This window comes from Filicampus tigris, chromosome 2, assembly GCF_054856515.1.
Source record: "Filicampus tigris isolate MCC_2025a chromosome 2, RoL_Ftig_1.0, whole genome shotgun sequence".
NCBI classification, from domain to species: Eukaryota; Metazoa; Chordata; class Actinopteri; order Syngnathiformes; family Syngnathidae; genus Filicampus; species Filicampus tigris.
Window position 1 is genome coordinate 14,889,722 of NC_141218.1, and position 26,793 is coordinate 14,916,514.

Below are 26,793 nucleotides of genomic sequence, written 5' to 3' on the forward strand. Positions count from 1 at the left end.
GCTATGCATTCTGAAGAAAAAAAAACATTTTTGAAATATTTGTATGATAAACAACACACAGGCCATGAACCATAAGACTTTATCATAAAATACATTCATTTTATTATAAAATACATTCATTTAGATAAAGAAAATATATATGTGTATTAGTCTGTGCATATACAAATAATGTCACGCTATTAAAATATGACTCGCATGTACTTTGGTGCATAAGGGTATAAAGGTAGTTGATATTATTTTTCCATTTCTATACATCCCAATAAATCTCATTTGAACGATACATAATGACGGTTCTCCTTCCTGATGCTTACACTGTCCCTTTTTAGCTGCATTACGTAAGTTTCTTTTTGTTAAAAAAGGTCATTTTCACCATGCCACATGACACAATACTGATTTACCCTATCAGCTCCTCTAACAACTTGCTATATTTTTCAGTATTACTGTATATCTTTTCTATTTCGTGTTGACCAGCAACATTCCTGCACTGGCGCACCTAACATTTTAGCTAGCAATAATACATTTTATTTGAAAGCGCTTTTCGTAGCAGTCAAAGACACTTTACAACAGAAATAGATACAACCTACGGTTTAAAAACAAATACACATAAATACCAAATCAAACTAATGTCAAGAAAAGAAAAAGAAAGCAAGAAATAAGTAAAAAAGATTCAAAGATGTTAAAAGCATCGCAGAACAGGTGAGTTTTGAGAAGTGATTTGAAGGATGTGGTGTCAGTACAACAGTTGCGGATGTGTTGTGGTCGAGAGCTCCATAGGGTGGGGGCGGCAACAGAGAAGGCTCGGTGCCCCCAGGTTTTGTGCTTGGTCATGGGGATGGCGAGGAGGCTTGCATTTGAGGAGCGCAGGGTGCGGGAAGGAGTGTATGAGTGGAGAAGGTCGCACAGGTGGAACGGGGCCTGATTGTGAAGGGCTTTCTAGTTTAAATCGAATGAGCTGGGGAACAGGAATCCAGTGGAGGTTTTGAAGGATGGGGGTGATATGATCATGGGAGCGGGTGTGAGTGAGAAGGCGGGCATGCAGCATTCTGGATGCAATTTTGCAGTTTATTAAGGAGTTTGGAGGTGGGCGGAGCGCAGCCTATGGTCTCTCCATTCGTAAAAAGCTAGTAAAAAAAATATTATGCGTCTCTGTAGCAGAAAACACTCTTGCAATAATGACCTCCTCTGAAGAATCCTTCTTTTACTCAATTGTCTGTCCTTCAAATCAGAATAAAAATGGGGGGGGGAAAGCACTGTCGGGAGACATGAGCTAGGTATAGCCTATGTCACATAAAAATGATGGCCCTGTTGCAGTATTACAGAATTCCAGCCTATAAGTCAATGGAAGCTACACAGCCAGGTGAGAGTGATATGTTTTCACATAGAAACAACTATTTTGCAGGTGGGTGGTTTTGGTTAATAAGACTGCAGATGGAAAATTGAGTCAAGACATTTTCTGTAGCTCATAATGAAAAAAAGTAGCCGCAAAAGGGACAACGAAAAGCTTTTCAGTCACATCTTCTCAGCACTTTGAGGCGGATGTGCTAACCACTCTCACACCGTGTCACTGTCTCTACAGCATAGCCATGATCTGAAATTTTGATCTCTAGATTCTTAGCTGCTTAGCAGCGTGAAATGGAGGGCAGCCCCAGCAGGATGTGAAGTGTACGGTCTCTGCGCTCAAGGTGAAAGATCATCCTCCTTGAAGCTTCGGGTCCTTTCCTCTTTACCGTATCAATCAGCGCGCGTGCTCTGTTTCTGGGGTTCATATTCTCCTCTACGATTGCATCTTTTTCACCGTCATTCAGGACTCCATCCAAGAGATCATCCAACAACTGATTAGTAATCTCCGCACTGACCCCTTTCACAAAGCCAGACCTCACTCTTTGAAGCTCATCATCTGGAAGAAAAACAAAGTCATTCAATGGTTCCCTCATTATGCTTTTGTTTGAATAGTACTTGAACTATTGGACTTAACTTTCAACAACAATCGTGAATAAATGCGTCTTCAACATTAAAATCCAAAGACTATATCTGTGAGTCACATGAAATGTGATTTTTTTTTTTTTTTTAAATATTTGCGTGTATTATTGACCAAACCCATCAAAAACATGATTTCATGCAAAATTCAGACTTTCTTCTGCTTATGCATTTTTCCCCCTTCCATGTGACTCGTTTGTAACAAAACAAATAGCTTCGAACCAAAAAGGAATTGGTAGTTTTTCATAAATTCTAGTCTCGTGTCCATACTTTTGTCTTGACCTTAAACAATACTTTCATTTGGTGAGTATTTGCGGTAAAACAAATGCAAAAAAATTCAAATGAAGCAAAAAGATTGTCACCATATGTCTTCAGTTCAGACGTTAAGAATGCAGCACTTGAGTAGTCAACTGGGTGGAGGGAATGCAGATTATTTACCAACATAACAATGTGTTTCTAATAGTAGTCAGACAAACACGTGGTACTTCTAAAAAGATCAGCACGCACAATGTCGAATCTCACAGGTCCACACTGGTCCAGCTGCATTTTCAAGTATGAGAGTGAATTCCTCCCCTGGTTGTCGGATGAACACCTCAAAGAAATTAGGGTCCCTGCTTTGATAGGTGAGCTGATAATTCTGTGAAAGAAGCAAAAAGAATTCTGGCAACTACCATTGAAGTCAAGTGAAAATGTCAGCATTGTTGACCATTTCAGGTTCCTACACAATGTGTTTATTTATTTTCACCTTCATTTGCAGAACCGATTCTCATTTGTGATGACACCCTGGCAATAACTGTATGTTGTGACAAAGTAAAATACATTATATCAGTGGTTCCATAACCTTTTTGGCTCGCGTACCCCCCGAAACTTTTTGTCATACTATGAGTGCCTCCTCACTCAAACGTTTTGACAGAGATGGCCACTTAAAATGAGGCAAAACACAAAACTATACAGTCATTATTATTCATGTTCAGGGTTTTGTTCCTTATTCAGATCTACTACAGCAGTTTTACTTTCTTTCCATCAGTCATCTGATGTTTAAAGAGACACTTGACTTGACACACAACTGTAGTGATTTTTGCACGGATGTGCCACAGGTCTAAGAAATCAATTCTTAAATGTTTCCACGTAACCACTGCAATGTGCTCATGTACCCCAAGGGGTACGCGTACCCCTGGTTGGGAAACTACATTGCATCATAGCACATGGTGAATAAAAGGTTCTTAACAGACTAAAAACAGGTGCAGCAAACATGTACAGTAGCCCTCACTAATTCTTTCAATGATTATATTGGAACAAATGAGGTGAGTTTCATTATTTTCTACAGTGTGTTCCAGTTGTTTTGGGCAGGAATTCGAAGCGCAGCTCGAGCATAAGTAGTGTGGACTTTGGGAGCAAAGAGGTTAATCAAACTGCTGTAACAGGGCGCGCGGGTGGTGGTATGGTAATGAGTGTTTTATAGATAAACATGGACCAGCAAATGTCTCTGCGTGTGTGAAAACAGGGCCAAAAAAAACAAACAGGGAGTACAGTTGATGACACAGCGATGAGTGTTAAAGGGAGCACCGGTGACAAAGTGGATGGCAATGTGGTATATGCTGTCAGGCTTGTGAAGGACACTTTTTGACGCCGACCAATGAGTACCGTTCATTGGGTTAAGTCGCTACTACGACGGAAGTTCAGCCATACCTTTGGGCTTATTGCTGCACCATCAATATCAGTTTTGAGGTTGAATCGGTCATCCATGGTCAAGGTCCCCTGGGGGTAAGGCTTCTCAATACATTCATAGCCTTTCTTTTCTGCTTTCCTTTGTAGTTCCTGTGTTGGAGAAACAAACACACTACAGTCACAAAGACGCTTCATCCTCAGCGAAACGTACATTTTTACAATTTTTGAAACGCTTGACTGCAGCAGTCACGCCGGTGCCATCAAAATAGATCATTACCTCTTCAAGAGAAGGGTCGCTCGGGATCAGGTAAACATGAAGTGTCAGGAAGGTTTTCTTGGTCCTATATATCAACACTTTGCACTCCAGAGACACTGGAAAGCCGGCCAAGCGCCAAAACCAGAGAAGTACTCCTCTTGCGGAGAAAACTGGGTGTGGTAGCTTGACATGGGATGGTGTGACCTCGGACACCTTTTCCACAGTAATTCCATCATTATCTGAATGCAGAACTGCAAACTTTTCCATAATTGTAGGATCAGCGGCTGCACAAGAGAAAATGCAATATTGTTCATATTCACACTGTGAGACAATGGGTTTTCACTGCAGTCATCCTCACTTACTTGTGCTGATCCAGTGAGGCAGATAGACCTCTTCAAACTGCCCATCAGAAACTGTGATGTCCAGCAGGGGGCCTGCAGCCATGTACTGCATGGCCTCAATTTTGTTCTTGAGCTCCCACCATCGGCCAAAGCGGTACTTAAAGCCCAAATGTGAATCCTTACAAATCCAGCGGAGGCCCGAGACACTGCACTCAAATTTACCTGGCACGCAGATGAAGCTGGTGGGACACAAGGTCATTATGGGTAACAAAAACAACAATGCAAAAATTAAAACAAAAATTGAAAAACAAACTAAATAAAATAAAAACTAGTGTTTAAAAAACAGGACATTTGATTTACAAAGCTATCGCAAGAACCTATGTTTTTTTTATTCCTACGTTTTCATTTTTGTTAGTTTCATACGCAAGCTTTCGGGGTTGATCTTAAATGCATTTATTTCATTATTACCGTCCGGCTGTGAGGAACAAGGAAGGTGAAACAGTCGTTTGGGAGTTGTACTTTCACTGGATGTCGCCTAGAAGCAATGTATCAGGCAAGCGCCTTTGTATTGTCCGCTCCGCTGCCCCTCGCTCGCCGAGAGTTGACGCATTTGATATGGGTCCTCAACTCGAGCCGTAACGCAACGCAAGGGAACAAACGCGCTCCTTTTTTTTTTTTTTTTCCATATATGAGCAAACAGTACATAACACAACTTAAGTTTCAGCTAAACAAGCCACACTATTTTCAACATAAAATATGTTTTTATTTACAATAATGGCCGGAAGGCTATGTAGTACGTGAAAAACAAAGCCCATACATCATGTGTCTTATGAATGGTTTTACTGCATGTTTTGATGCATCTCATCTTAGATGCAATATCATGAACGTCATTTGAATTTCAACATCTACGGACTGTTAAATAGTTCCTGTATTTGATTGGTCAATGCTTGTTATTTTTTAAATGACATCTTTTGCGTTTTTATTACATAGTACATACTGTGATCATTTTTTAATCATGCACACAAGAAATACCCTGAATTGGAGAAAAAATATTTAAACTAATAAAAACGAAACTAAAACAATAAATACTAAACAACAAACCTGATCTAAAATCAAAAACTAACTGAATCTTTCAAATGAAAGTCAACATTAAAAAGGAGCTATAATGACAAATCTACAACTCTTATAACTAGTGATGTAACAATAATGGCGATATCATGATGATGAATGATTGTGATATTAAAATTGCCACGTCATTGTCGTCATGTCACGATATTGAAAGTGGCAAAACTCTGTAAAAAAAAACATTACTTTTCGCCCAGTTCAGCTGAACACGGAATCATGAACTACATAGACCATGATACTTTGCGCCGCTGAGCCAATAGGAGCACATGACAGCGAAAGGACTGGCCAAGACTATTTCTTTGTCACTGCTGTTATTATGTACAAAAACACAAGATTGTGATTGTCTTTATGATTATATATACTATGATTTTTTTTTTTTTTTTATCTTTTTTTACAATATCTTAAGGTTTTAGACATTATTGTGAGATTTTTTTTATATCGCCAACCTACCCACAATATTGTGATCATTAACGTATCCTGAGGTTAATATTGTGAAAATATCGTATCTTAATGTATGGATATCGTTACATCCCCAATTATAACCCAGCAGGGTCAGGAGGAAAAAAAAGATGAAATCTGTAATACGTAGAGACATTAAATGTTTTCACTGTTAAATTCAAAAGGAGAGCACCGACGCCCACCCCCAGACCCCCTTCCCCACACCGCCAAATTCAAAACATTGACAGAGCTACAATTAGGTGTAGAAGTATTGTTTAAAAATGTCCTTTATATCCCATCCTGTGGTGTGGTATGTTTGGCGGTGTTCCTTTCCTTTTCTGTACATTTCTCTTCCCATCATTCTGGTACCACTTGATCACGTTGTTTAACATTTAGAAGTAATGAATTCTATTGAAATATTTTTTTTCCCTTCAGAGTGCTGTGAGAGTACTGAAAATGTGTTTCACCTGTACCAGGTACAACCACCATCATGACTCACTTCCGGCTCACGTTTAGTCCATTCGTCCTCGGCAAGCGTTCGAATTTCAGTGAACCACTTCGCCTGGTTAAAGGAATGAAACATGTGATATAGATTATACAGCCTTAAAACACACAGTATAATTGCAAAAAAAACCCAAATGTCCTATTTCGCGGTTTTCACCTATTGCGGGTTATTTTTGGAACGGAACCCCAGCGATAAACGAGGGACCACTGTAAACGTTTATGCTCGTGCTTTTCTGTTAAATCTTGGTCAAATTACTTATATTCAAGGCTGTCTCGTGTGTTTGATCGCGGGTCTGGTTGCTTCCATTGACTATATTTGGAAACGCTTTGCACTTTCTGCACATTAGGAGGTGGTATGCACCAAAGAGCTGTTATCCGTTCATAAACCAAGAAGAAGAAGAAGAAGGCGAGGAAGAGGGGGACAACATTTTGTAAACAACAGCTGGAGTGCGCTACTTGGATTGGAGTTTATTTACCCATGAACACAATGCGGTTATGGTAAGCCATTTTGAAATTAAAATCTGGCGTTTTAGGAGCTAAAACAGCTGCAGGCAGGCCACCGGGGTATTCTCGCTGAATACATTTACCGTTTCATAGATTGACAAATAAGTGTATATGAAATGTACGTGTGTGTATGTGTGTATATAGCTCTTTGGGGAGACAATTTGCATGATATAGATACATTGATAGTGCACTCCATTTACCATTTTAATCGCAGTGGATTTTTCATCTGTTGGACAATGATGTTTATTTAGGGGGCGGGGGGTGTCAAAATGACGGACCTTTGACAGACTAACTGATGAACTAGCCGCAGGACTGACTGACAGACTGATCAAGTGACGATTACAGCCTGGTTCGGCTTGAAAAAAAAAACGACGGACTGACGAATGACCGAAGATTACCGAGACTGCTGACGGATGACGAATGACGGACATGAAAACTTTAGTAAAATGCCCATCTCTGCCAAATAGAGAAAGGGAATCAACATTTTGTATAAGGTGTACTTACTGTGACCATTTCAAAGTGTTTATATGGTGCCTCAGTTTTCCTGGAATTGGTAAAAATTACAAATTAAAAATAAGATTACATAGGATATAAAACAAAAGATCTAGAAATGTCTGGTGTTTGGTGTGTGCCAGAAATTGTTTGAAAACCTTCGCTGCCTCTCCCAAACAACATTTTCTGCTGTTGCCAATGTTTTGAGCTTCTGGTACAAACTTTAGCAGCACCAGTGGGCCCTGCTAAACGGTCGGCAGAATCAGCATCACACGCTTCTGACCAGACTGGTACAAACTCCCACGTGTACTCAAAACTTGCACATATTTTGAAAACATCTGCACAGAATCAAACATTAATGAAGAAATCGATTTTTGCGTTTGGCATGGTTTCTGCGGTGGGGAAGGTTACTTTTCCTTTTTATGTCACTGCGTGTTCAATTTTGTATTGTGCCCTTTGTGGTAGATTAATGACTTGTCTGGTTTGGTAGTTACCTAGATATTATTAACAGGCCAATTTCTACCTCTCATAATCCAAAGGGTTCTACAGTGTTAGGCTATGGCCAAAATTTGTGGAATGGCTCTGATTGATTTACCACCCCTTTTCAGCGTCACAAGGGCTATTTTTGTTCCAACCCATACAGAGCTCTCTGGTTTTCACGTTGGTTACATACATGGTTAGTCACTGTAAAAGGTCACATTTGGGCACATACATTGCATGCCATTCACACATGGAGTGCGAACTGTTCAATTGTGTTTGCGTGTTTAGTGTTGATCATATCTCGATGTAAATACCAGTAAATAAAAAAAGATGCTCTTGTCTCATATTTATCTTAAGTTTTATGTCGAAACCAAACGCTCCAAGGCACTGGTCCCCAACCACCGGCCTGTGGGCCATTTGGTCCCGGGCCGCTTGGAAAGACAGACAAATAAAATTACCTTCCAAAGGGGAATATACGCACGGCTGGGTCATTATATGATCCGAGTATTGCAATTTTACAGTGACCAGCTGTGAGCATATTTTCTCCATAAGACGTAGCGGAAATGTGCATGACAGCTGCCAATCAGAGATGAAGTCAACAAAAAGTAATAATTAGATAGTAAACAACCGAACATGCATCTGATGGGCATCCATGACTTGGCATTATCTACCGAAAATGTTATTTTGACAAGAGTAGTTCCTTGGCATCACTTGTGTAGCGGTATCCCCAAAGCGACGTCGAGTCAATGAAACCGACTGTTGTGCAAGGTACTGTATGCCCTCAAAAATGGACAAGAGTTCAATACTGCTGAATCAGTTGCACAAATAGCACCCAAGTGATGACGTGGGAAGCACAAAAATGTGGGTGGAGTTTGCACAGCCTGTCCATGTAAACATTAGCAGTTTAGCCACAACTAACTAGTCGCGCAGCCACTGGACCACAGCAGCAATCAAAAGTGCCGTCATTCCGTCATACACATTTGCAAATAGCAATGACGTTAACATTGTATGAAGGATCATAGCGTAAAAATCATGTTTATATTTTCAGACATATTGATTATTCCTTTTCAGGTATAAAGACTTAGATTTTCATTTGCATTTTGTGACCTCAATGCCTCAAGGATGCTGTAGAAGATCCGTTTTTGTTCCGCAGATTCCAGATTATCAATGACTTTGGACATCTTCTTGCGGGGGCTGACGATGGCTTTGATGGCATCACTTGTAGCAATTCCAAACTTATCGAGTTCATTTATGATAATGTCAACTTCCGCACTCATATCCATCAACGTGCCTTTATATTGATCAACAAGGCAGCGCCCTGCGGAAAGGAAAAGAAAAGGTTTACGCATCACACGTTTGTTTTGAATATTTTGTGTTCAAAGTACAATGCCATGAAATAGTATTTTATGTTTTGTATCTATATTTTATATCAATGTTTAAGATCATCAAACAAATGTAAAGATCATGCAAAGATAACGAAACAAAGCGAACATAAAATGCCATTTTTAAATGATTTGGTTCATTAATGGAGAAAAAAAAATATTCAAAGTGACCTGACCCTGTGTGGAGAAAGTAATCGCCCCCCCCCCCTTGGTAAATCATCATGAATTTACTGTACTGCCTTGTGAGCCGAAGAATTGACTTTTTGGAAAATGTGTGTCTCGTTACATCTGGCGTAAATGTATCAACATTTCAAGAAAAAGAACTTCGTACCAACAGTCTAACATGGTGGTGGTTGTGTGATGGTCCGGGACTGGTTTGCTACACAGAAAAAAACGTTTTTTGTTCAATTACTCTATTTTGTTAAGCGGTTGCACTTAACAAAATATGCTGGATCCAGATCATTTTTTTGAAGTAGACTATACATCTACTCCAAAAATGTCATTTTGCCATTTGAAGAAGTCAACTGAAAATGACATCACATTAGCCATGGTTGGTCGTTACCGCTGCCTTTGACACTAAACGCAATATTAATCAGAATGCTGTGTTTAGACTAGAGCGGGCACTTAGAACATATTACTAGCAAGATTTGTTTTTTTACTTGACTTCCACTTTAATAATAAAAAACATTTAAGCACTGCATTTTGTGTTTACTTGTGCTGTCTTTAATATTTACATTTGTTTGATTATGGGACATATTTAAATGTAACAAACATGCAAAAAAAAAAAAGAATCAGGAAGGGGGCAAACACTTTTTCACATCACTGAAGCAGTAGTAGTTAGTATTGACTTGATTACCTCTGACCTGTAATTACCTCTACTTGCTTGTTGTGAGATGAGAGATGTGACGTTTTTAAAATGTTAGAGATTTTTGGTACTGGATACCTTTTGTACTCTGTTGTGACCTCCTGGATGAAGTGTTGTTCCATTCTTGAAGTATTTTTAGTTGGGCGACCACTCCTGGGATAGTTTATAATTGTTTACTCTTCGCTTTATTTGTGAATATAAGCTCAGCGTGGTTCACAAGAGTCCTAGACCTTAGAAATGGCTTTGTGACCTTTTCCAAATGGATTCAAACACTTACTTTTTTTGTTCAATTTCTTTGGGTTATGGCAGGGGAGGAGAGGGTGTGTTGGTGGTATAATAAATTGGATTTAAAAAGATAAAATGATCATTTAGAAACCGTATTTTGTATTTACTTGGGCTGTCTTGACAATTGGCATATGGTGTAAGTGTGATGTGATCTGCATTGAGGACCCAGAAAAGGGTCAACTACTTTTTCACGGAACTGTATGCAGTATATCAAATGTCACACATGAAACAGGTACATTGTAAATAATGAAGGTATATGATGATTTTGCAATGGTAAAAAAAAAATATATCGGCCTATGCCGGCTAAACAAGGTCGCTAAAAGGTAAGCTACAACTTACCGTACAGTCGAGACTCAATAAGACTCAAGCAATGCACCATCTTCTTGCTAGCGTCTGGATCTTTTAGGCGGACTAAATGATTCAGATGGAAGACCATACTTCTGATATCAGGGTTCGAAGACATTATCATACTTTTTTCCCCGGAAGACAAGACATGAGTCGCTTTAAGATCATCCATCAACTGAAATAAAACGTCCCGTGTTATCAAGTCGGACCTAAACGCTGGCAGCTCCGATTGCTCCCTGTAACCTGAAAAACAATGTAAGCACAAAAAGTCATGTCAAATATCTCAGACACGAAGGACATTCGCTCATTCTCAAGTGCTCGTGGCCTCTGTAATTGGCCAAAGATTGGCACTTATGCTTTGGTTCTGGACTTAAAAATGGTGTCTCCACTCAGAGCCGTCCGTCCCCTAATGCAAAACACGCGCTGTACGTAGGGCCCCATCCGCGGTGGGGGACCCCGGTTTGCGCGAAGGGACGCATTGCGACATCTGATCAACGTGAGGGAACGCTCTGACATGTCATCCAAAATTCCATATGTCCTGTTTTACTCTAATTTGAAGGCTTTTCGGACAGATTATCAATAGGCGATGTCAAAAAAAACAAAAACACGAACAGCTGTTTACCATAATGTCTATGACAGTGGTTCTCAAGCTACCATTGTAATGACCAAGAGCAGAGAGCATACTGTCTACCTGTGAGTGTTGTCATATGCTATGGTTGTATGTGTTGCTGCTCAACCCCCATGTGCATTAAAATAGCAGTTGTTTGAAGGTCCATGATTACTGGGGCTGGACAATTGATCAAAATGTAATCGTGATTTAAAGATTTGGATTCTCATCATCACAAAAACATGACATCCGAAAGAAAAGCCATTGCGCCAAACGGCGCAGTGTGTATTTACGAGTTCCTATGTTGAGAAAGCACCCTGGATGCACCATGTTGCTTGTGCAGCAAGCGTGTGACATGTATGCTTTTCTGCCCTCAAAAACAAAACAAGATTTACCGCTACTGGTGCCACTGATGCTGCCGGTGCCGCTGGTGAAGCTGGCGCTACTGGTGCCACTGGTGCCACTGATGCTGCTGGTGCCGCTAGTGAAGCTGATGCTCCTGATGCCACTGGTACGAGCTTCAAAAAACATGCAGTTAATACTGGGTTCATATACCTTTATGGTCTAATTCAAGCAGCATGCGTTATTCCAAGTGTTTGATTAATAGCAGTAGTTAATACTGCATGTATAGTAGATATAGACCGATTATCGGGCCAATATTTGGCATTTTGGCGATTATCGCCATCACCTTTTTTATTAATCCGACTCCCGATATGCGATCAATTAAAAACGTTATTTTGTTATTTTGGCTCTGAAAGCCGAAGCCGAATGTTTCTGCTGAGTCCGTGGCTGTGACTCTCTCCGACATTGACGCGCCCACAGCACCATCTGTGTGTTGTGTCTGTTTCACTAATGATAATAGTTTTACAAATGTTTTTCAATGTCGTTGTTTTGCCGCGAATTCGATCCTTTTGTTATGTGACTAACAGTGAGGAAACATTCGTTTCATATACAGTATTGTCTTCTGCAGCTTTTTTTGAAATGGTGGATCACAGGAGGTTGGCTGCTTGAAAAGTATATCTTGGGTCATAAAAGGTTGGCCACCTCTGGTCTACATCCTTCAAGTTTCTTGGCTGCTGCGTGGAAATTCCACACTTCAGCTCCCACTACAGCTTTTCTACAAAGACGTCTGGAGACTGACTTCATCACTCTTGTCTTGAGTCCCTCTTTTGTTACTCTGACGGTATGTTTTGTGTCATGGTGTTATTTGAGCCATATTCACTCTTTTGTTGGGCAACCAAAAATCTGTGCAGATGCACACCTTTTTATGACTTTCAAATGACCATAATCAACAAACATCAAATTGAAATTGGACACTTAATTTCTTACCAAGTGAGCAAATTCAGCGGGGGATGGGGATCAGATAGTTATTTTTTTTTCCTATTGCATACAGGAAATACCAAAACGCAGTATATAGCATGTGTTACACACAAACCGCTTACACTGCATATATAAGTTATTTTCTGGTCTATATTGGCAGAGCATGGTTGCCAAAGGGCAGTTTCAACTCACCGGGGACTTTGAAACAAGCCTCTCTTTCATGTAGGAAAGACAACATTTTCCTGCTTGCTTCTGGACCTTTGCGGAGGACCAGATCGATCAGAGACTGTGCTTTTTGTCTCCTGTCAGAAGGGTTGAAAAATATCCGTCTCTCTCTGGCGCTGAAGACACGAGCCTTGTCAAGATCTTCCAAAATCTGATATAAAACTGAAAAAGACACCGATGATACAAACTTATGCTTCAACCGTCCAAGATCAGACTCATCTGAAAAAGGGAAAAAACAGAAGAAGTCAGGTCATATATCTTAGATAGGGAGAAAATACGGCTTTTCCCAAACGTTCATTAAATATAATAAAAACCCATATTTTTGGAACTAATTCCTTACAATCTCAGAAAGCGGAAATGCTGGAAAGTTTCAAACTGTATATAGCAACATGAAAAGTGCATAACTTTTCTGACTTTGTGGCTGACCATGATCAGTAAAATAATAATCAAATTTACAAATTCAGCAGTGGGTCAAATTATTTCCTCCACTGTATATAGGAAATGTAATAATATAGATCATAGGGGTAGGGCTGCACAATATATTGAAAAAAGACTGATATCGCTATAATGGTCTATGCAATATGCATATCACAAAGACATGCAATACTTTTTTTCTTATGGAATTGTATGCTTTTATCTGAATTTGACCAGAAAGATGCAAACTTAAATGTGCCTCGCCACTAAGTATTTATATATCGTCTTTTATGGGACATGTACATCATATATAAAATCAGGTTAAAGTTGCAGATGATTTGTTGTTCCTTTGAATTTAATTCAATTTGAATCATTTGGGCTTTGGAGAGCTTTTACATGTTGCATATGTTGCATATTAATAAACATGGCAAAAGCTACAGCCGTACCATATTGAATCAAATGGTAATCCCACTGAATCATACCAAATAAAATTGTTACATTCTTGAATCGTAACATACTTTTGTCGAGGCATGTGCACTCATGTGTCACACACAAACAGGATGCACTGAAAATAATGAAGGTATGTTGGTCGACATTGGCTAAGCATGGTCGCTAAAAGGCAGTTTCAACTCACAGAAAAAATCCTCAAAAATAGGATCTGTCAACGACGACATCATCCTCCAGCTTGCGCTTGGACCTTTGTTGAGGACCCGATCAATCAGAGACTGTGCTTTCCGCCTCCTGATAGATGGGTCCAAGAATATCTCTCTTTCGCTGCCACTCAAGACATGAGCCTTATCAAGATCTTCCAACAGCTGGTACAAAAGTGAAAATGACGTCTTTGCTATAAAATCAGGACTCAAACGTACAAGCTCCATTTGTACTATGTCATCTGAAAAACAATGCAAACAGAAATAAGCCAGGTCACGTATCTCAGACAGAATGTACATAAGGTCATTCCTATGCAAGTGCTCCTTAATTCAAATAAAAACACATCAAATGATTGGAATTCATTTGCTACAATTTCAGACAAGAGAATGTGGGAAAGTTGCAAACTGTATGTAGCAACGTGACAAATAGAGATTGGAAGGTAAGAAATTGATTCCTAGAACCGGTGTTCTTTAAACACGAATTGAGAGCCGTACTCAGGACGACTGGTCATTGGTTGATTGTGCACAGCCGTGTGCCACAAGAGCACCAGCCGATCTGAGGAAAAGAGAATTCTAAGTTGTAGGCAATTTACCAGTATTTCACCCATTGAAATGCGCAACATCTTGTCAATTTTATACAAACCCCATTGTATACGCAAGATAGAATATTATGTCATATGACTTACACAACAGATGATGAATGATTTTTTGCTTTTGCTCCATATTGGCAAAGCAAGGTCACTAAAGAGCAGTTTCAACTCACCAGAGATTTTAAAAAGAGTAGGATCTTGTCGGTTTAGTAAATACAACATCTTCCAGCTTGCTTCTGGACCTTTGTTGATCACGCGATCAATCAGAGACTCTGCTCTTTGTCTCGGGTCAGGGCACCCAAACATCTTTTTGACTTCAGAGGACCTCAAAACATGAGCCTTTTCAAGATCCAGAATCAGCTCATGTAAAATTGGCAAAGATACCCATGATAAAAACTCCGGCCTCAACTGCCCAAGTCCCAATTGTGCATGGTGATCTGAAAAACAATGCAAATAGAAAAAGTCAGGTCAGATACAGTAGCTCAGACACGGCTCAAATTCAGAAAACAGGTCAGCCGTGATTGGTCGTTGTGAGCTGTTGTGATGTCATTTTCAGTCGACAGAAGACAAAATGGCCACCCCCAGAGATGGCTAAAAACGAGTGCATTTTGCTGCTTAATTTATATTCCACAAACACAAAATCAAGCAGAATCACGTGTTTCAACTACTGTAGTGGGCCTGCTGGGAACATATTCTTGAAAAAAATAAGTTTGGGTTGACTTTCGCTTTAAGTTGAACTTTGAGGGCAACTGTTGCTGTCTGATACTTTCCAGTCATTTTGAATCTGTAACTCTGGTTCCCTTTTTTGGTCCAAACGAACATGTTGGTGGATATTTTTAACTGAACACAACGTCACTGAGTAGCAGACGAATATAATAACAAATAATGTGACACTCACAGACAGGACACACTGTCAATAATGAAGATATTTCTGATCTTTATTAGCAGAGCATGGTCACTAAAAAGCATTTTTAACTCACCGGGGACTTTCACATGAGTAGGATTTCTTTCATGTAGGAAAGACAACATCTTCCTGCTTGCTTCTGGACCTTTTTGGAGGACCAGATCAATCAGAGACTGTGCTTTTTGTCTCCTGTCAGAGGAGTTCAAAAATCTCCGTCTCTCCTTGGCAGTCAACACACAAGCCTTGTCAAGGTCTTCCAAAATCTGATGTAAAACTGATAACGACACCCGTGATATTAACACAGGCTTCATTTGTACAAGCTTACTTTGTCCAGAGATGACTGAAAAACAGTGCAAACAGAAAAAGACATGTAAGATAGCTGAGACAGGGAGATTATACGGTCATTCCAAAGTACCCGTGAAATAAAAGACAACATCACATTATTTGAATTCATTTGTTCCAATTTCAGAAAGAAAACATTGGAAACTTTCAAACTGTATGTAGCAACGTGACAAATGGCTGCCATCTTCGTGGAATTTTCAAAAAAACAAAAACAGGGTATTAGCACTTCAAAGAATACCAACTGATAATAATTAAAGTACACGACTCGACCCACATTGCTCGTCTCACAAATAATGTTCCATTTGCGCTATTTAAAGCGTAAGTCAACTCAAACATATTTTCTTCAAGAATATGTTCCCAGCAGGCCCACTAGTTGAAACAGTTAAGTTAAGCAGCAAAATGCACTCATTTTTAGCCATTTCTGGCTGCGGTCATTTTGTCTTCTGTCGACTGAAAATGACATCACAACTGCACAACACAACTGCATATCTGAATCTGAGCCATGACTGGTCGTTGTGAGCAGTTGTGATGTCATTTTCAGTGTACAGAAGACAAAATGGCCGCCCGCAGAGATGGCTAAAACGAGTGCATTTTGCTGCTTGACTTATATTCCACAAACGCAAAATTAATCAGAATGCTGAGTTTCAACTAGTGGGCCTGCTAGGAACATATTCTTGAAAAAAATATGCTTGGGTTGACTTCCTCTTTAAGTTCAGTGTGGGGGTTAACGCGTAACAGTAATATATTATATTTAGGCGGTAATGGAGTAATATAGCTCTATAGCTATATTGGCTAAGCATGCTCGCTAAAGGGCAATTTCAACTTACCGAGGACTTTCAAAAGCATAGCATCTCTTTCACTTAGGAAATTCAACATCTTCCTGCTTGCTTCTGGACCTTTGTGGAGGACACAGTCAATCAGAGACTCTGCTTTTTTCTTCCTGTCAGACGGGTTCAAGAATATCTGTCTTTCACTGTCACTCAAGACATGAGCCTTATCAAGATCTTCCAACAGCTGGTACAAATGTGAAAACGACGTCCGTGATATAAACTCAGGCATCAACTGTTCAAGCTCCCTTTGTACAGAGTCATCTGAAAAACAATACAAACAGAAAAAGTCAGGTTCGACTGCTCAGAAAAGGAGAACAAAGGTCATTCCCAAGTGTGCGTTAATTAAAATGAAAACATCACCGTATTTGAATTCATGTTTAATCATTTCAGGAAAATATTTGGGGAAAATTTCAAAATATATAGCAACATGACAAGTATATTGATGTGATACATTTTTTTTGCTGTGCCCTGCGACTGGCTGGCGACCAGTTCGGGGTGTAGTCTGCCTTCGCCCATTGACGGCTGGGATAGGCTCCAGCAACTCCCCGCGACCCTATATAGGACAAGCGGTTTGGAAGAAGAAGAAGAAGAAGACATTTTATTTGCATATTACTGAAATTAATAGTTTTTTTTTTAATAAAATGAACAACCATTAAAAAATTAAAACATTCTCATAAAACATTTGTGGTTGCTATATGTTTAATACTGTATGTTCAAATGGTCTGTTAATTGTGGCATATGTGAATTGTAGTTATCAGTATTTATATGTATTTGAGAAGGAAATGGTGAGTTCTGTACCGTATGCACTGTATTTTGTGCAGACTTTGCCTCTAATTTTTGAAAAAACTGTACAGCAAAATCAGTCCAAATTTCACATGGTGATAGTATGGGCCACCAGGAAGAAGAATCCACTGGAATGTTTTTCTACTTATTGGAGGAATGTTTTTATGGCAGTTCAAAGATGAGGGAAATGATGATTTCTTCTCTATACTGTATTTTGTGCAGACTTTGCCTCTAATATTTGGGAAAAAAAAAAAAAAACTGTTCAGTAAAATCAGTCCAAACTTCGCATCATGATAGTATTCCTCTTCTTGAAGAAGAATCCACTGGAATGATTTTGTACTTATTGGAGGAATGTTTTTTATGGCAGTTCAAACGTGAGGGAAGTGATGAATTATGTATTGTATTTTGCGCACAGTTGTGACATGCGGGAAAGCATTTACCGTAAGGTTTAGAATTTGCGCGCACTCAAAAATTTAGGAGCGGATAGCTTGACCGCGGAAAAACCAAAGCGTGATAGCTTGACAGCAGTGGCGGAGCTAGACTTTTATCCTTGGGGTGGCCAGGGGGTGGCTAAGGCTATTTCAGGGGGTCCACGGACTATAACAATAAATTTGTTTCTCGACTAATCAATTGCAATCGGAGTGTCAAATGTTGAAATGTACAGAGATTAGATTTATGTAGATATAATTTGCAGTTTATGAACAAAGATGAAAATGTAAAACAATTTGGCAACAGCTTCTCAAATATGCATTAATGATAACACATTTTTTACAAAGATGGTGAAAATGCACCAACACATTCATAGTTACACACACTGACCTGGTGGTGATGGGCTGTGCTGTATTGTGCATTCTCTCTCCGGACTAGTCCCAGGAAGGTAGCTGCCACCTTTGTCTTTGGTGTCCTCCCTCAATGGAACTACATTGTATAAAATAAACACATTAGTGTAAGCAAAATAAATACACAACCACCATTTAAAAAACAACACACATCAGAAACTAACACATCAAAATATAAAAAAAATAATAACAATAAAAAATAAGGGTTCCTACACATTCAAAATTTCCAGACCCTAATTCCCAGACTTCTCAGTATTAAAGACAGCACATTTGAGTAATAAAATGTGTATCATGTGAATAGATTATGCAATTCAACATGCAAATCATTGTTATAATTAGTCTGAATTTGTATGTATTGAATTTTGTATTCGGTATCTCACAAAATTATTTCCAGGAGGAAAGGTTGTAGATAGGTGGTGTATGCAAAATAATCAATCCAAACATTTTAAAGCAATACTGTGCCATGTCAGTTTTGGTTGATTATGGCGGCACCATGTGGACAAAAGTGGTAGTGTTTTGACAAACGTCAACCACATTTCCCATCGTGTATATAGTGTCGTGAAATCCTGAGCTTTCGCTGGCCTGCAAGTTGAACTGAATTACATTTCTATTTCCAGTCGCTGTGTGAAAGGTGAATAGCAATTAGGTAATTAATCTAATTTTCTTTAAACAATACTTTTGTTTCTTTGGATTGGGGCTTCTGCCATGACACCAGTAATACCGTGTAGACATTCGAATCGACATCCGTCCTTATAGCAAAAGGAGGAAGTGAGTATGCCGTAAAGCAATTCCGGGTATTTTTTGGTGTGCCAGGGTTGATCCCACCCTCCTCAAAATTGCTTGATGCCAGTAATAAACGATACAGAACTAGGGCATGACAATCCCATTCAACTACTTGTATGTCAATGTTTCATCAAAAGAGTTGTGAACATTTTTTATTAAGGTCGATTTCTTGCCCATTACTCTTTTAAGATAAACCAGATCACTGTTAAGATAAATATATTTCCATACAATTGTTTCCATACTACTACAGCCCTGGAAATATAGGAAATCAAGTTCCATACTTTCCATACTAGCGTATAGGAACCCTGTAACTTAAAGCGATGGTGGGGCCATGTTTTCACTAACAAGTTCATTTTACATATGTTTTGATCAGGAAAATGAAAAGAGTTGTCATTTTCTATTTTATCAATAAATTTGGCAGAAATTAGGAAATAAGTGACTCCATGAATAACGCCCCTTTATAATGCGGAAAATGGCCACCCCCTACAGTTCTTTCCTTGTTCGGTGGGAGTCATTGGAGGGACCGATTCCAAACTCTCCATTGGAAATCATTGTACTTTCATTGCTTATAACGTCCAAAAACGGTCATCAATTGGCACCAAAATTTATGTGGTTGATTTATATGAGAATGAGGAAATATGGAAGTGAGCAGAGCTACACTGCATCAGCCATCAGTGTGTGCTGCTTCTTTGCTAAAAAATTTTTTTTTTAAATGGCCACACTTTACGTTTCATCTTAGGCAACAGAGCATGAAACAGCTAGCTGGCTAATTCTCCAGTTTCATACCTCTAGAATAATTGGAGAAACATTAACGTTTGCTCAATGCCTTGGTTCTCTGGTTACGATATGGATGTCACGGTCCATGAAGGGTATCCTTCATCTCCTTCTTTTTTGTTACTTTGTTGATCTTCCGTCTCCAACAACGATAACCGACTCAAATCAGATTCAAATCTTCCTTTGTTTCAGTGGGGATTCTTCTTCTTCCCCTAATGAACGTGGATCGCAAAGCTTTGTGGTACATAGTGGCAACTACTGTACAGGAGGGACTTAGCAGTCGGTGCCGTTCTGGGTGGCACCTGGGTGGTCCAATCAGATTTCAGGGGGTCCAGTGCTATCTCGGCCTCGCCTCTGGCTTGACCATAGTGAAAAACAAGGTGCGTTAAACAAAATAAACGGATGGTGGAAGGCGATAAACGGACAGCTATTTTTTTGTAAAACGCCCAGCTCTGATTCTGATGAGGGTGATCGCTTTTCCTCACAGGAGCTCACATTTGATCTCAATAAATCCAAAATATTATGCAGCCCGCTTTTATACTTTCACATGTTGAAATGGACAAGAGTAGGAATGTGCATATGGATTTTGGTGGCAGTTAATCACTGTTTCAGGCAGGTGACAAACCAAACCAGGAATCGATGTCGCTTTAATTGACCAATTGCGCATGGGCCTGCCGGAATGTATGCCTCGATAAACAGGGACTCATTCGCAGTACATTTCCTACACGTATGACTGGTAGTTGCGCAATCGAAAGTGAAAGCAAACTTTATTATCCCGCCCATTTGCTGTCGTACTGTGCTGTTGGTTTGGAGTTATTCTCTAGAAAAGAAACATGTTTGTAGTAGTTACCGGTACTTTGTTCCTGCTCCAGGTAACCAATCTCCTCGAGCGAAGCTGTTATAACGTTGTAAGCTTCATCCTTGCCCAGTGAGGAAGTCAATCCAGTCAGCAGCTCCTCTGTCGTGCTGTACGCCCCCTCCTTCAACGACCCTCGGCTCACCAGTTGCTCACGCAGCTTCTGGAAGTCAGCGCTTGCCAATTCTGACAGCCTTTGTCTGACTTTAGCCACACCTGAACTCATCGTTTCTCATAGGTTCCGTCAGCGTTTCCCTCAGACAGTTCGGAGACCATAACAAATAAAAAATGAAAAAACATTAAAAAGAACTCCGTCGCGGAAGCTTTGTTCGCGTGGGAGGAATAGATAGTGAGCGGGTTTGGCTCCCAGTAGTGTTGGGTCGTTCGCGAACGATTCGTTCTAAAAGAACGAATCTTTTCAGTGAACGTGAGTGAATGGATCACTTCCTGAAGTGATTCGTTCTTTCCTCAGTGCATTTGGCATCAGCCACGCGCATGTTGTTCATGTTCCATTAGCTTTAAAGATGTTACAGATGTTTGTTTTTGTCGGTGAAGGAGGATGTAACAACACAAACAAAAGGTTAAAACTTAGAACACAACCATAATTGAACAGTATGGACATGCAGGTGACAATGTTTTTTTTTTGTTTTGTTTTGGGTTCTGCCATCAGAACTACATCCAGTTTTCATTGGGTGGGCAGAGTGTGCCCGTGCGTGGAAACTTTGTCATATGAAACCATCGGGCTCCCCGTATGGCTCCATTCCTCCGCATTTCTTTAAGGAGATTGTCCCGACAATTGAGCCGACAGTCTCAAACTCGGATATTAAAATGGACAGTGATCTTAAATTGGACCAACAAATCAGCACTGTTGTAAAGTCGAGCTTATTTTTCACCTTAGACTGCTGGCTAAGGTAAAGCCCCTCCTTTCCCATCGGCACTTAGAAACAGTCATCCATGCCTTTGTTACATCTCGGCTAGATTACTGTATTGCACTTGATTTTGGAGTCAGCCAGTCCTCCCTCAAACGTGCCCAGTTAGTCCAAAATGCTGCTGCCCGCCTACCAACTGGAGCTCGGAAGATGGAGCATATAACAGCAATTCTGGCCCCCCTCACTGGCTCCCAGTGCATGTCAGGGTTCGATTTAAGATTCTCCTATTTGTCTATAAATGATTAATGGCCTCGCCCCGGCGTACTTCTCCGAGCTCCTCCACTCCTACGCACCTTCCCGCAGCCTCAGGTCTGCGGACCAGGCGCTGCCCGAGGTGCCGAGGACCAAGCGGAGCCTCAGAGGGGATGGAGCATTTCGACTGCTGGTCCTTCCCTTTGGAATGACTGCCCATTGGATGTTAGGCAAGCCCCCTCTCTGTTCACTTTTAAAACCCGGTTGAAGACACATTTGTATTCGCTGGCTTTTGAAATGGTCATCTCTTTTCCGGTGTCAATTGTATAGAGTGTTTTATGCTAATTTATTGATCAACACTTGTTTATTATGGCGTTTTTATTGTTTATTATTTATTGTTTGTAAAGTGCTTTGTTACAGCTCCAGCTGTTATGAAATGCGCTGTATAAATGAAATTGTATTGTGTTGTATTGCATTGTATTGTATTTGCCTCAGGTAAATCTCTGTCACGGTTTAGTGGTGACAAAATGCTTTCGAACAGAGGCGCTGTAGTAGTGATGTACACATTAGTAAAGAATGCAGCGTTCCTCGAGGAAGATGGCTTTAGGGTATGTTTATGTTTCTCCTGGCTGTGTGACTGGCATACTGAAGTAAGCGCGAGGCTGGGTTGCTTGGCAGCGTTTCAAGAAGAAACGAGCATAACCGTGGAAGGCCACTCCTGTTTTGAGTTCCGCTTTTGCTCTCTCCTTACGCCTTCTCTTTTCATTCATCGTTATGTCTTTCACTGGGAAATATGAGCTGGAGAGTCAAGAAAACTATGAAGAATTTCTCAAGGCAATTGGTATTGGGTTTCTTTTTCCATCAATGTACAAATATCTACGGTATCACACACCTAACCTTTGTTCAACATCTGTGTTTGGTATTTTCTGCGAAAGGACTTTTGAATGCCAAGACTGACAGCAAAGTCCAGACTGAAGTCCTTCAGGATGGGAATGACTTCACGTGGACTCAAACCACCCCCAACTGGACTTGGTCAAATAAGTTCACCACCGGTCAGGAATGTGAGCTGTTGACAATGACGGGCTCCAAATTCAAGGTGAGTCCAGATCCTTTGAGGCAGGTGTGTGAGGACGGGTCTAGGGGTTCTGAAAAAAATCTATTATCTTCCATTTGGAGTTTCGAATACAATCACTTGAAAGTTCCTTTGGGTAGAAACGGCTTTTTTGCTTCTTACAGGCCCCCGTCAGTATGGAAGGTGGGAAAATGTCTGTACATTTTCCGCAGTATCTCTTCACCGCTGAGATGTTGAACGATAAGTTGGTCATGGTGAGTATCATTTATTATCACGCGGATCAAAGAATTGATAAAGCCCCGTTTTAGCCTGAAAGGGGACATATTGTGGAAAAATGACGTTTTAATATTAACCTTGTGTAGAAATATCTTGGTCCCTGTAGTGCCTGCCATCCCATCAAATGTGAAATGAAATCACCAAGTAATTTGGGGATATCTCCCCTGGGGTTTAAGCTCAGGGGATGTCGTTTAGATGTTGTCACCTATGGGCATGTGAAGCCCTTTGAGACTTTCCTGTGATTAAGGGCGGTACAAATACATTTGACTTGACTTGACTCGACTTGATATCTCCCTATTTCTAAAATGTGACCTTGGATAAGCTGTTCTGCACTGGATAAAACAGTGAAACTAATTGGGTTTCTCGTAACTATGTTAAAGAGATTTACCTCATTTCACCTATTTAAACTTAAACTTGAGTTGAGGTATCTGAAAAGGGACGTGTAGATAGCTCAAAGTAGAATTTGCCCTATGCGAAACAATGTTGCAGAGAACTGAATATTTGTGAACCGTGGGCCTGTGAAGTCCTTTGAGACATTTTAGTGATGAAGGGCTATAGAAATAAACTTGACTTGACTTGAGTCTGCATCTTGCTAGGCAGCTAAAGAACACTTCCAGACATTTGTGTTCCTTCTTCTTTTTGTTTGGTTTCACTGATGTCAATGTACGAAATGCGCTGTTTGTAAGCATGCTTCTCTGGTCATTTAAATGCCAGTAATTAACAATTAAATCAGGTAAGTCCCGGCTGAAGGCCCAGGAAGCAAATGTGCGGTCCACCCCATTGCCATAACCTGGAGTGATCAAATCTAGCCCCACCCCCAACTAATGTTGTTCAACCAATATGCTCGTGTTATAGAATTGCATCACTCCGGGAGAGAAGGGTGTGACTTTCACAAGAGTGAGTAAGAGGTTGCCTGACTGCAAGACCTAACACGCTGGAAAAGAACTGAAGCTGTACACGAAGAGATCAGAAGTTGTTGTTACAAATATGGTAATTATACAAAACATCGATTGACTTCAGATGAAGTTTGACATTTCGGTGCATTGAACATGTGCTGGAAGACCAGCATTTGTCTTAATGTCTTAATAAAAATATCACGTCACTCATTTTGACTCAGTGACTTTCTTTGAAAGTAGTGGTAAAAATGCTACTTTTTTTATGTACTGGTGTACACTGCAAGAATTTAGTCATGGCCATAAGAAAACAATTATTTGGATCCCCCATAGGTACAAAATGACCATACCAAAACATGCTGTTTGACATTGTGATTTCCTAGGAATGTTGTAGAAATGATCAATGTGAAGATTGGCAGAGATTTATATATATATATGTCTGCAGGCAGATCCCAGAATGTGTGACAATGGGAAAATACACAGCCCAAAAAAGATGCAGACACATGGCTTGTTAAACGATTCATTTTTTAAATCGTTTTTTTTCAATTACATTTGTAAAATATGTTTAGATTACTCTGCTTGTCTCTCGCTAACCATCTTTCAGGAACTCCCTGTATTTATCCCGGCTCTCCAGCACGTATCTGCCGTCGAAAGACGTGATGAAGACGAGCGCGCTGCTGACTGCTGTCCACAAGCTTACTGTTACCATTTTTATACTCCACTTTTCGGTGTTCTGGAATCATGCAAAACACCGGGTTGGTCCTAACCGCCTCACACAAATAGATGAAAATCATCCAGTCGTCTGCAGGCACTTGTTCATCTTCCAAAGCAAATTCTGTATTTTTCAATTCTTGATGACAGGATATCATTGTGTTCTCTCCTCTCTTAAGTTTCAAAGTGTCAACTCATCACTCTGTGTTCTAAAATGCAATGAAACGTGCTGCCAGATTTTTTTTTTTTCAATTTTATCAACCTTTATTTCATCTTCTTGTCTATCTTATCTAAAATATGTATTTTTGAAACAAATTGAGAAAAAAAATCCCTTCCATTCACTTTAATTTTTTTCATGTCAAGCACACCACAGACATATCAGTGGTGGGAGGCAACGAAGCACAAACACGTCATTGCTGTACTTAAAAAAGTGGGAGTCAACGCAAACATTTTTTTTCCAAGAATATGTTCGATGCAAGCCCACCAGTTGAAACAGGGAATTCTGATAAATATTGCATTTGTGGAATAAGTGTTAATCCACTCATTTTTAGCCATCTCAGGGGGCGGCCATTTTGTCTTCTGTCGACTGAAAATGACATCACAACTGCTCACAGCGACCAATCATGGCTCAGATTCAGAAAACAGGTGAGCCGTGATTGGTTGTTGTGAGCAGTTGTGATGTCATTTTCAGTTGACAGAAGACAACATGGCCACCCCAGAGATACAATACAATACAATTTTATTTATATAGTGCATTTCATAACAGCTAGAGCTGTAACAAAGAACTTTACAAACAATACAATAGAAAATATATATATGAGATGGCTAAAAGCGAGTTCATTTTGCTGCTTGATTTATATTCCACAAATAGAAAATGAATCAGAATGCCGTGTTTCAACTAGTGGGAATGCTGGGAACATTCATTCATTCATTCATTCATTATCCATACCGCTTATCCTCACAAGGGTCGCGGGCATGCTGGAGCCTATCCCAGCTGTCTTTGGGCAGTAGGCGGGGGACACCCTGAATTGGTTGCCAGCCAATCGCAGGGCACAGAGAGACAAACATCCGCACTCACAATCACACCTAGGGGCAATTTAGACAGTCCAATCAACTTACCATGCATGTTTTTGGAATGTGGGAAACCGGAGTACCCGGAGGAAACCCACGCAGGCACGGGGAGAACATGCAAACTCCACACAGGGAGGCCGGAGCCGGGATCGAACCCACGACCTCTGAACTGTGAGGCGGACGTGCTAACCAGTCGGCCACCGTGCCGTGCTGGGAACATATTCTTGAAAAAAATATGTTTGGGTTGACTTCCGCTTTAAATACATTTTTCACTTTTCTGTACTTTACTCTTTACTTTACTCTTTACTCTTTAATTCACTTTTCTACTGCTTTATCCAAAATCAATAGGCTTGTTACTTTTTGGCAGCACACAAATAAAGATTGATTGATTGATTGATTGATTGATTGATTGATTGATTGATTGATTGATTGATTGATTGATTGATTGATTGATTGATTGATTGATTGATTGAGTGATTCAAATGCATTTTGTCTCATGCCAGTCTCAATTCTGGTTTTCAAAAATTCTCTTGTGTATCTGAAAAACAAGCCAAAGTACTCACAGAGGAAAGAGATGAGCAGCTGTTTATTACATATATTATGTTTATTAAAGCAGAGGGGGAAAAAACATTCAAGACTTAAAAAATACAGTTTTGTCATAAAAAACAAAGCCTTTTGTCTGAACTAATTTCAGAACAATTGTTTTTCATTTAAAAAGCATCAGCTCAATCTTAAAAGAAATGTCTGGTCAGTACTAGTAGTTTAAGATTCTCACTCCCCGCTTTGCAGTAGGAACTAAATATTTGGTAGTGTGTTCCTCAAGTGTCATTCTTTTCATAAATATGGAAAACCTAAAAAAAAATCATTAAAATGCATAGTGGTATGCAAAACAGTATAAACACTTTGAATGAACATGGAACATGCCTGGATTCGAGCTCACAACCAGGAGGCGGGGCTACATGGTGTCCAGGGGTAGGCCTGGGTAGCCGGGCCCACCACGGGTCACTCTCTGGCCACCCCACACCCACATCTAGGGGAAAATTTTGATGCGTGTGACTTTCCTGCCATTT

At 40.0% G+C, this 26,793-nt stretch overlaps 2 protein-coding genes across 8 annotated transcripts; one reads left to right on the top strand and one right to left on the bottom strand.

The window, feature by feature from the left end:
- Positions 1–78: 78 nt before the first annotated feature.
- LOC147151532 (uncharacterized) lies at positions 79–20,977 on the bottom strand. Of its 6 annotated transcripts, none has more exons than XM_086056270.1 (19): positions 20,574–20,977; positions 18,147–18,245; positions 16,996–17,097; positions 16,542–16,805; positions 15,449–15,712; positions 14,642–14,905; positions 13,863–14,120; positions 12,782–12,976; positions 11,665–11,787; positions 10,657–10,905; positions 8,893–9,103; positions 7,318–7,357; positions 6,273–6,367; positions 4,264–4,481; positions 3,923–4,185; positions 3,667–3,795; positions 2,485–2,614; positions 2,340–2,387; positions 79–1,897 (listed from the first exon to the last, which is right to left on the bottom strand). In XM_086056270.1, the coding sequence occupies exons 1-19, from the start codon at positions 20,803–20,805 to the stop codon at positions 1,620–1,622; spliced, it is 3,462 nt and encodes a 1,153-aa protein (XP_085912396.1). In that variant the 5' UTR covers positions 20,806–20,977; the 3' UTR covers positions 79–1,619. The 6 variants fall into 6 exon arrangements, with proteins under 6 accessions (XP_085912396.1, XP_085912388.1, XP_085912421.1 ...); XM_086056262.1 differs by having other exon boundaries at positions 12,782–13,033; XM_086056295.1 differs by lacking the exon at positions 20,574–20,977 and adding an exon at positions 19,736–19,883 and having other exon boundaries at positions 12,782–13,033.
- A 1,435-nt stretch (positions 20,978–22,412) lies between these two features.
- LOC147151533 (gastrotropin-like) lies at positions 22,413–26,117 on the top strand. Of its 2 annotated transcripts, XR_015090192.1 has the most exons (5): positions 22,413–22,541; positions 22,636–22,796; positions 22,937–23,026; positions 23,904–24,038; positions 24,546–26,117. XR_015090192.1 is itself a non-coding variant. In XM_086056394.1 (4 exons), exons 1-4 carry the CDS (start codon positions 22,475–22,477, stop codon positions 23,976–23,978), a joined length of 393 nt encoding a protein of 130 aa, XP_085912520.1. In that variant the 5' UTR covers positions 22,438–22,474; the 3' UTR covers positions 23,979–24,154. The 2 variants fall into 2 exon arrangements, 1 of the variants encoding a protein (XP_085912520.1); XM_086056394.1 differs by lacking the exon at positions 24,546–26,117 and having other exon boundaries at positions 22,438–22,541; positions 23,904–24,154.
- Positions 26,118–26,793: the final 676 nt, after the last annotated feature.